Source organism: Schistosoma mansoni (genome assembly GCF_000237925.1).
Source record: "Schistosoma mansoni, WGS project CABG00000000 data, supercontig 0049, strain Puerto Rico, whole genome shotgun sequence".
Lineage (NCBI taxonomy): Eukaryota > Metazoa > Platyhelminthes > Trematoda > Strigeidida > Schistosomatidae > Schistosoma > Schistosoma mansoni.
In genome coordinates this window covers 1,131,800-1,143,010 of record NW_017386028.1, presented here as the reverse complement: position 1 = coordinate 1,143,010, position 11,211 = coordinate 1,131,800, and the positions used below count along the sequence as shown (strand labels likewise).

At 38.9% G+C, this 11,211-nt stretch overlaps 1 protein-coding gene across 1 annotated transcript; it reads left to right on the top strand.

The window, feature by feature from the left end:
- Positions 1-7,050: 7,050 nt before the first annotated feature.
- Smp_161540 (hypothetical protein) lies at positions 7,051-10,975 on the top strand (the record flags this gene model as incomplete). Its single annotated transcript, XM_018790609.1, has 4 exons — positions 7,051-7,359; positions 7,391-7,447; positions 9,144-9,183; positions 10,785-10,975. 4 exons carry the CDS (start codon positions 7,051-7,053, stop codon positions 10,973-10,975), a joined length of 597 nt encoding a protein of 198 aa, XP_018646124.1.
- Positions 10,976-11,211: the final 236 nt, after the last annotated feature.

The following is an 11,211-nucleotide window of genomic DNA, read 5'->3' as shown; positions in this document are numbered from 1 at the left end:
ACTGGCCAACAATGTGCCTGAACGTTACCAGTGCGGGATCGTCTGAAAAATATTTCCGTCACGGTTGGCATAAGACTTCATGCCGTGGAGTACTAACACTTATATCTGTATCAACTTGCGGTACCTCTAGAGAGGAGTCACCTAAGTTGCATGCTTAGTCTACAACATATCTCAGACAGACTACTTTACACTTCAAAGTGTTGAAAGTGAGTCCATCGTTATCCGCTCGACTATAAAGTGGAGTCAGACCCTTCTGCATTGCCAACCTATCGTTTTGGTTTAATACATCTCCCTGTCCACCGCGGAAAGAGTGTGAGTTAACCCTTCCTGAAACGGTGCTGATGGTAAGGTGAAGTTTGTGGATAATGCGTTGTCACGTAGACAATCGTATATCACGGACTCCATAAGTTATGAGGGTAGTAAGAGAAGTTTTATAGGCAGTTAGCTTGAAGACTCATTGTTTCGACTTCCTTTGAAAATTGGTGTGATGTGCTTAAGTTTGTAATTTTCTGGTCAATTGCCTCCACTTAGCGAGTGTGGGAACATCACACTTGTTGGTGTTTCCAAGAATGAAGCCGCTGCTCTCTGAGGGAACCATATCCATGCTTGGAGGAATGTCCTTGTCTAGATACTGGTTTTCGATATATCAGTCCAGTGACTGGGTGTACTACAAAGACTCCTCTCATGTTACAGGTGAATATCTAGTCGATATATGACATACTTGGCAGTTGAAATGTTCGAAAATACTGTTTTCCCAGGAGCTCTGAGTTGTTACCATCGTTGTCAGTTGGGCCACTATGACCTAACAACTGGGAAACTCCGGATTTGGCTAATGAAGCTGCATGACGGAATAATCTCCCTCAATCAGAGACGAATTTGTTGATCAGCTTTACATAATATTGAAGCATGTCTTCTCTCACAGCCTTTGTGCACTGGCTTCTTGCTTATTTGAGCCGCTTATATGTGCTGTCATCACTGGTTCGTTTGTATTGCACCCAATAGTGCCTTTTACATCGTATTATTTAAAGCGCGAGATTTTTTATGACTATAAGTCGCTTGTAATATTTGGTGAACGCTTGCCGGACAGACTGTTTTGTAGCACATAAGATCATGTGTATTCAGAAATTCTAATGAGCATCCACGTTACGTTGAAGGTAAGCTTCCAAGTTCCTCTGCTTTAGATTGATCTGTAAAACCGACACATCCAACCGTTTGAAATCACAGTGCCTATTGTTAGAAGGATGTTTTAGTCGAGTTTTACCAATTAGGAATTCTTCGTTTGTAAGTATGCAGTCTAATCGTGGTGGAGTCTGACCGTTTCTCTACCTATTCATTCACTTCATATTTTCAAATAATCGCAGATCTTCAGTGAGTTTAAAGGACCGAGCTTCAGTTTAGTTGTCATCTCCAGTGTACGTATGTTCAGTGAAGTTGACTTAAGGAAGTTTGAAGTCTTCTAAAATCAGTATGTGAGTGTACCAGAGGTGAATAGAGTGGCACAATCCCTCCAACGTACGATTGTCGTACTCAGTGTAGCCGGTGAGCCTCCTGTAGATGACTCTAACTAGACATCCAGAGGTGTTAAACGATCCCTCTGGGCACCAGACAGATTCATCACGATTGGAATATGCATGAATGTACACATAATGACCTACCAATCAGGATCTTAGACAAAGAGCTTAATTGCCTCCTATTCCAGTGTTTCTGTCGTTGCAAAATAGAAACACGTCGGGTGCCCACAGTTCCTGATCAACCTCTTTTAAAGATGCCTCCGTCCCAGATAATTTCGTCAGATGAGTATTGATGGTATTATTTAGTTCGCCCGATTCATACATTTTATTTGGTAGACTCACAGAGTTCGTGTATAACCAGTTGATGCTTTCGACTTGAAACATATATGGGTCCTCATCCTGCCCGTCTGAATGAGCCTCACGTATATGAACAGAAAACCAGTCTATGAACAGTTTTCCAAGTGTGAGATTCCTATATCTCCCACGTTTATTTCCTGCTCTTCAAAGTTCACAAATAGAATTCTCAGTCACAGTTTGCTTTCTTGCCTAATCTGTGCATAATACGTCCTGTTCGGATGCATAAGGATTCCACTTGTGAACCGGTGTCCGTCGTCACTCATCCGAGTGCTCGAAACACTTTTTTATTGTTTGTTAACGATTTATGTGGAACTCGTTGTCATAGGCAGGTTATCTCAGGACTCAAAGAGAGGTACTAGGCCGAACTGATATCTAATCTTTTCGAGTAGAGATGAAGAAGATATGCACCCGGATTTCACTATCAAATACCTCATCACTGTGAGGGATCTACCTATGCTCTATGACACTTGGTGTCTCTATCCATTATTATTCTGTAACCATTATTGTACATTTGTTCTCGGAGTTCCTTCCCAGAATACCAGCTAGCTTGGGTCGAAAGCTATTCATAAATGTTTTCATTGTTTCCCTAAGATCTCGTCTGCCTTTGATTATAGTCCAAGACAGCTAATACTTAACAAGTTTGTCATCGTTAACATCGACAGATGGAAAACCAACTCACTGTGTTCCTATCTCTCTGGAAGAGAACAGTACACTGCTTCTGGAGGAAAATGTTCAGTGACTCTACTATCTCGTGAAGGTGTGCCACAAGGAAATGTTCTGTACTTCTCTTCTTTTCCTTTTTTCTGCATGATTTGCCATCTTCCACAAAGAACACTTTTGTGAACTATATGGACGATCTCATTGTATGTATGCTGATTTCTAGCTCTTTACATCCCCTTGAAACGAATACGTTCTTATCTCGTAATGAACATGATTTATTGTTAATGGTCTTGCACTTAACCCGTCTAAATGCCAAACTGTTAACCTTAGCCTAAGATATGAACAGCACTTACATATTCTCTTGGAATCCCACAAAGTTTGTACTATTGCAGAATCGCTAATACATATTGTGTTGAAAGCCATTTATTTTGATAAAAGTTTTTCCTCTGATCTCTCTTTTTCTTCCCATGTTTTTTTATTGAAGAAAGTGTTCAATCTGATTAACCACATAAAGAGGCTGTATGCTTTTGGGATCATTCGACATTTCTTCTTACGAACCTTTAATTTTTGCGTACAATCCTATTATTATTTACTATTATCCATTATTCTTTCACGAGACTTTGGGAAAAGAATTTGCTGCATTGCTGAGAGTGCTGAAAGCAGCTGGGAGGGTGTATGACGGATTTTTTGAGGTCATTATTAATATGGTTGTGGCTAGACATCTAAAAGCTTGCAAACTCTTAGCAGGCGTTATCAGATATTTATCATCCACTTCATTTATATCTTAACCCTTGTACGTCTTCGGGCAGAAGAGACGTTAAAACACCGGAATCCATGCACTCAGACAAAGATATAAAGACTCTACAATACCCTATCTGGCGAATGCATTATGTGACGAACATGTTGTTAGAAGTGACCTAATTAAAGAGTTCATCAGATTCAAATTCTAAAAAACATTTCATGCAATTTCAAGTAGTTTATCTACTTAGTTTATACATTTATGTATGTAGTTATCGGTTTTTTCTTTATTGCTTCTTTGTCAGGGAAGCTTGTAAAAATAATTCGTTCTAAGAATTCCATACCGTACGAAAGTGTAGTGCTGAATAAAGCCATGATAAAACATCCTTAGCATCATATCTTCTTACTTTAGAAAGGACACTGCTCCCCTTGAACGTGTTCAAGGAAGAGAAAATGAAAAGGTTCTCGGATCAATTAATAAGCTGAACATCCCAAGTATTGTACGGAAATCAATTGGTGACTTGGCCGCACAGTCTACCCTCAAGACTGTCCACCTGGTCATCAACGAGCCTGGGAATCGAAAACGCGCTTCAACCTCCAAACAGCAAGGCGCTGAATCTGGACGCACTGGAAAACCTGGGAAATTAATAACGGTTCGTGATGACTCTCTCATAATTATGAACCTTAAAGACAACCCTGAGCTTCCCATAAGTTTGCAGGACAAAAATGACAGGATGCTCTGGGGAGAATTGAACAAGAAGCTTGAACTCCCTAGAATAAAGCCTTGGACGGTTACACGGCTCACTCGGGCGAAAGACTCTAACCACCAATATCACCCGAGGCTACTTCGTGTAACACTCAGGAATGGTTCCGACGGAGAGGACGTCCTGCTAGCTAGTCACTTACTGAAATCCTATGAGAAAGTAAGAATACTGCCCGACATACCGTATTTTGAGCGAAATCTCATCCGGAACATCCGTAAAGAATCGCGCGAAGCGTTTTTCCGCGGAAGAAATATCATTGTGCAAGGTGTACCGGAAAATATGGACCCAACTCAAGCAAACTCTGATATTCGGGAATGGAAATTCATCAAGCATTCCTTGAAACTCAAAAACACACTGACCCAACAGGTGACGAGTCTAGCCAAGAAGGATGGAGACTCTAGACCTCGGCTAATGAAGATAACCTTCCCATCGTCCCATATAGCGGCTGCAACTCTGGAAGCATTTCGTGCCAACAGTCGTCGGTCGCTAACTGGTATCCATATGCATCCGGATAGGCCACACGACAATAGGATCAAGCACAAACACAAGCTGGAGCTGACCATTCCGCTTGCTGACTGTCTTGATCATAAAAAACGTGTAAAGGACAGGGACTACCAACTCGGAAAACATTGTATAGGTAGGCTACCTGTTCACTCAAGTAAGGCTCATACAGACATACAGGAAGAAGCTCACGCGTTCCAAATTGAAAGCATAAACTTTTTATACATGAACGCTGCGAGTTTGCCAAATGAAATGGGTGAGCTACGTGAACTTAGCAACGCTAATGATGCTCATCTGATAGGAATATCTGAAACTTGGATATCTTCTCAGTTTACGGACCAGGATCTAGCAGTACCTGGAATGTCTTTGTTTCTCAACGAGAGGAGAACTGGACTGGGGGTGAAGTAGCATTATTCATACGATCATGCCTGGAGGGGCACCAGCTTCACAACCAAGAGTTTCTCAATCTTGATGAATCCGTATAGTGCTCAGTAGGGTTGTCTATCACCTCAAGGTGTCTAGTCGGGGTCATCTACAGGAAGCCCACTGATGACATCGAGTATGACAATCGAATGCTGGAAGGATTAACACGTTCCACGCGTTTCAGATTCTCTCATATCCTGATTCTAGGGGACTTCAATCTTCCTAGAATCAACATACCTACATTGGAGGTGACAACTCTACTGAAGCTCGGTTCTTCAACCTCATTGGGGATCTGGGGTTATTCGAAAATGTGAAGTCGGCAACTCGTTGGAGAAGCAACCATACGCCGTCGCGCTTAGAATGGGTATTCACAAACGAAGAATTCCTAGTCGACGACCTCTCAATTCTAGCTCCCCTGGGGAAAAGCGATCACGCCGTCCTATCCTTCGGTTTTGTCAGCAAAACTGAGCTGAGATATCCCACCAACAACGGGGGCTGGAATTTCAAACGGCTGAATGCGTCAGCTTTACAGGACAATCTACAACAGGTGGATTGGGATTTTCCCCCTCAACTTGAAGTGAATGCTCACTGGGACTTCTTACTACACATGCTCTTATGTGCTACTAAGTATTCAGTTCCTCAAACGGTCCCCAAAAGGCTACAAACAACCTACAGTCATCAAGAGCCGCACTCTTCGTTTGCTAAGCCGCAAAAGGCACTGTTGGGCCGAATATAAACGAACTGATAACAACGGCACGTACAGGCAATACGAACATATAAGGAACATATGCGCGAAGGCAATAAGAGAAGACAGGCTTCATTACCAGACCAAGCTTATCGACAAATTTGTCTCCAGTTTGAAAAGCTTATTCCGTTATGCAGCTTCTCTTTGACAAGCAGAAACTGGAGTTTCCAAAATGCTAGGTACGGATGGCCAATAGCAACGGTGATGCCGCTAACCTTTTGGCTGAACAATACTCTCGGACATTTCAACCGATCCACATCAACTATACTGATGAGAGCTTCATCTGCAACTGCCCAGGGCTTTCCAAATTGAATCTCAGCACTGGCTTGGTGTTCCAAAAACTGTAGCACCTAAGAAAAGACACTTCTTCTGGTCCGGATATGGTTCATTCTAGACTAGACATTCTGACTAGACTTCAAACTTGGGCAGACGACAAAAGACTTACCTCCAACACTTCAAAGTGTGAAGTAGTCCATCTGCGACATGTTGCAAAGTACAGTTACAACTTAAGAAACTCCCCCTTAGAAGTATCTCAAGTCGAAAAAGATTTAGAAGTGTTGGTACCCTACGACTTGAAGTCGTACGCTAACTGTGACATAAACGCCTTTCGAGCAAACCTTGCACTGGTAACATTGAAGCTCATTTTCGGCCATTTTGACGGTAGAACTTTCCACATAATCTTCAACAGTTTATTCGTCTCCATTTAGAGTACGGAAATATAGTGTTTCCTTCCTCTTTCCAAAAGAATAAGGACACCTTGGAGCATATAGAACGTCGAGCCACGAAATCAGTTCGGGGACTCAAATTCAAGCCTTATGAAAAGCGCCTCCAATCACTTAACCTTTATCCGTTAGAGTATAGGCATCTTAGAGGTGACCTTCTTATGACCCACAGTATCCTTAATACTTCTGGCCATCCATTTGAACATCTGCTTAAGCTTAGCCACAATACTAACCTTAAGGGTGACACTCAGAAACTGGAGTCCCAACATAGCAGAACGAACTGTAGACACAACTTCTACTCCGTAAGAGTTGTCAAATGCTGGAATTTGCTGCCGATTGAGTTAGTCCAAGCGACCTCCCAGGAGTCCTTTAAGAGGAAACTTGACCTATTCTTAAGGACTAAGGATAATATCTTATTATGATTTACTAATTTCTTTTCCTCTATTATAATTAATATACCTTGGTTACTGCCTGAAGGTATTGGTGATCCACTGCTACTAGACACGGAAACCTGTTGAGGGATAGCTTCTTCTATTCCGTCCTCAACCATTTGAACCGTCTGAACCATTTAGCTCTTGTCAGTGGCGTTTTTTCAAGCTCAACGGTACTCAGCTGCTTTTCCAGATGAAATGAGTCTACAAGATAATTGCAGTGTTCAGGAAGTAAAAACCTCACATCGTGGAGACTGTTTCTTACTCCTCCCATCTGGAGAACGCGTTTTGGTTAAGTATATGAATGGACTGCAAATATTAGGATTTAGCTTTGCGTTTTTCGGCCTTGCGAGTGCATTCTTAGGTAGTTTACACTTATATCTAACAATCGCAGGACTGTTAGATAGTGTTCTGATTCCATCGTTATCTCCAACTGATTCCAATAATTATCCTGTGGAATTTAGCTTAGCTAATGGTTATGGACTTCCTATTTATACTGGCATGCTGGTAAGTATTCTATCTCAAAAATAATTTGTAGGTCTTATCCACCGGAGCGATGGCCTTACGCACCATTATTAGCTTACGTTACACTTCAGTAAGTATTTCTAGTTTCTAAGTTAAAACTTGTCAACATATTGCCACATATTACAGTAAAGTTGATTTCGTACGAAATTGTTAAAGGTCTAGCGTTAGACCTTTAACGATTTACATTTGTAAACGCATATTTAATATTCTTTCAGAAAGATAAATTAGACTTTATATGATCAGCTGGTAAAGCAGCTGGTTGAACTAAACACCCTAAGACAAAATCTAATAGAGTACAGTGATTAAACTTGCTACAATCGTAGCGTTTTAATATCTGTTTGCATGCGTATGTTTGTCCATCAACTACTTTGCTCGTCACATACTTTTAGCCTGCCTTTTTCTATCTGATTTTAAATGTTGAGTCACGTTCATTAAAAGTCAGTTGACTAATTCTACATCATGAACTGTTTGAAGTATACGGTTTTCAATTACTTTCGTATTCCACTTTGTATTATCTACGTTGTTAGATGAATTTTTCGAGGAATATATATACGAATTCAAGTACGACATATATTTCATTCAAATCAGAATCATTCTATCACACTACAGTCAAACACGGGTACAAAAATCCGTTTTATTTTTGGTTATATAGGCTGAAAATTCTAACTGGAGGCACAATATTACCATAGCCTAAAGGCTCAATAAGACCAACATCAGGACGAATTACATGAAGGAGTTAAGTGGACAATGAATGGCTATTGATTAGTGAAATGTTCACAAATTGAAGCTAAATAAAAAGTGGCCAAGCATGTTACTGCTGTCTATTTCGACCCTCTTCACTTGACATCTGCCATGTATTTCCGCCTTCCGACAGGTTTCGGTAGACTGAAATATTCCTAAATAGCAGACCGATATTAAGTGTGGGTATTAAGTGTTAGCTTAATTTCACCTGACTATAATTTTGAGCAGAGGTAGTTATTTAGTCAGTTTCAGAATATTGGTTTGAAATTGTCCTGATAAGAACTGATATCTTAGTCTGCTTTTGGTTTCAGCTACGAAGATTTTACACATCATTATGGTTGGTACTGTTGTTAAACGTTGTTTATTGGTGCTGTTTAATAGCTGCTATTTCTTATGGAAATTTCTCATCAGATACGTCATCAAATAAGGTAGGTTATTTGTTCCACCGTCATTATTTTCTTCGTAGATGTGGACCCGCTTAATGGTTATGCTGCTACATCACAGCCGTGATTGTAGAGTTAGATTATCACAAAGATTTAGTTATCATGATATTGTTTACTGTCCAGTAGACTTCGTAGTTCGCAGTGATGGGCTATAAACTTCGATTGGTAGATTTATATGTTTGCTAATGTTAATATCTCAATCGTATCAAGTGAAGAAATGTACCTCGATACGATAATTGTAGTCATAACACGAGATACATTAATACTAATTAATGGCTTACTTGAGTAAAATTATGCAAGAACTTAAGTAGTCACCTGTTATTTGAAAATATATATGGAATATATGCATATCAATATTACCATTGTCTTCTCCCCTAATCTTGGATGAAGAGTTTTTCTGTGATGTATGATTGAGACATCCGGAACTTGTGGTTAATGTCTCACTAATTTAAGTTTTCAGCATCTACCCACGACATAAAACTGTAGAAAGTCTTCATCAACTTATTCACGACTCAAGTAATATTTTCTAAATTCTTGGGTTAAAAAAGTGCTCTGTTGTATCTAATATTTTTGATCTGATAGCTAACTATTGAAGTGTATATTATTAGCAATGATTTACTGTGTAAGTATAACATTTTGAAAGTAGTTTTTTACTTCCCACTAATGTCTACCGAGTGACCACTGAAAATCTCTGACCAGTAAATAATTATTTCATTCTGAACAAGACCCATGATTAAATTTAGGGTTATTAGATCACTCATTAACCATATTACGATTGATACGGAGGACCAGAATTTATTGGTTAACATCAACTAAAAACATGCCTATTATTTAACTAAACTCACTAAATAAAACTTCATGTATTTTACGTCGTGCTACATTTACTGCGCGAAAGATAGGTATACTATCCGAGCTGTCAAATGAAAATAATTGCAGTGATATTTGAATCCATGTTACAATAATCAAAGACTGGGTGCCCTAATCACCAAGTCCCTGTTACTCGTAAACCACACATTTTGGTAGTTCTGCTTTTGTCAATCCAAGATTTCTAAAAAATAACTTATTTAACCAAAACTCTGAAATTAATAACTTCTAAAATTCTTCCTCTTACATTCAATTTTTAGATTTCCAACTCACATATCGTAACAAGAGTTTTTACGGCTGTAAATTCTGGCCTTTCTTTAATTCCTTGTTTCACAGGCTTAATACTGTACAGTCATCCTGTTCTTAGTAGATATCAAAATATCTTGTGTTTTTATTCACTGATTCAACGATTTAGTTACTCTTCATCTTATAGACGCCTATTTGAGGGCCAAAACCGAAATGATAGCACTAGTTCTATTAGCGAATGATTCTTTTCATCACATTATGTTTTATAATCTCGTTTTAAATAGATCAGGCACGACATTTTGTAATTTCACCAACATTTTTGTCGAATTTATTCGTCTATATTCTATTTTTTATGTACATGACTATGAAAAATACCTTGAAAAATTCATTATAATTTCTAACGAGATCTCAAGTTGTTCATGTATATGTGCTACTTTCACTGATCATGTTCTGAACATGAATGTACAGTATATATGCCAAACGTGTTCAAAATTAGAGGTGCAGAACTACAGTGTCGCAATTATTTTCTAACATACTCTTGTTTTTTGCAATCTATATACTTTTCTAGGGAACTGACCTAATTATCTCATAGTTTTGTTCTTTCTAACTCAATATTTGCTCAATTCTTTCGTTCTTTTTTCAGTTGTTCTTAATTTGTGTTTTCCATGATCAACAGTTAGATAAATATATCATCTATCGAAAGCATTATTATTGTTACTGTTATTATTATAAAGTGTAAATTTTCACACTAGGTAGTGTAAACCTGTTGAATCACTAAGCTTGATATCTATAGTAATATTAATAAATCGTTTGACGTGTATTATTTCCGATCCAAGGTCCAAAGGCGAAGTCATACTGCTGACTGTACAGAGGTGTGACGGTAGTAAGGTGTTTCCTTCAGACAACCAGCATAACAGCGATGCTGCCTTCCCACATGGAGGGGTGAGGTTAAAAAAGGTCGACCCTAAAAATGCACACCTCCCCTTATCCCACGGATATCCGTCTCCGACCTAGTGTGTTCCTATAGTATTTCCTACTGTGACTAATTATTTTGGGACGATGTCTGCTTGTGTAATCGATGTAAATACTTGTTATGTTACGCCCTCTCGTTAGGTTTTTTGTTGTGCAAACAACAATTAAATAGTGGTTCAAAACTTTGTGATCGATCATTGTTAACAATACTGTTTATTGTGGAGTATCTAGAAGAAAACGTTCAAGCATCTCAAAAGAAATCTATAGATGATATTTTCCGGTGCAAGAATCTTGATATTGACGTAATATTTATGGATCAGTTTTTCACCTGACAAAATAGTCATATCGAATGGACACGAAATACCACTCAAAGGTCTCGCTCTAATCAAAAGAATGTATTAGAAATTTGAAAAGTACGAACAACATATTTCCTATTGTAATTGATATCCAGCCTAGTTGGATTGGTGCTGCACTAAGTACTACAGACAAAGCAACACTAATTAAAAGGGTCTTCAGAAAAAACGTTTCATATGATTCTGGGCTTTAAAGTTCGATCAAAATCAAAAGT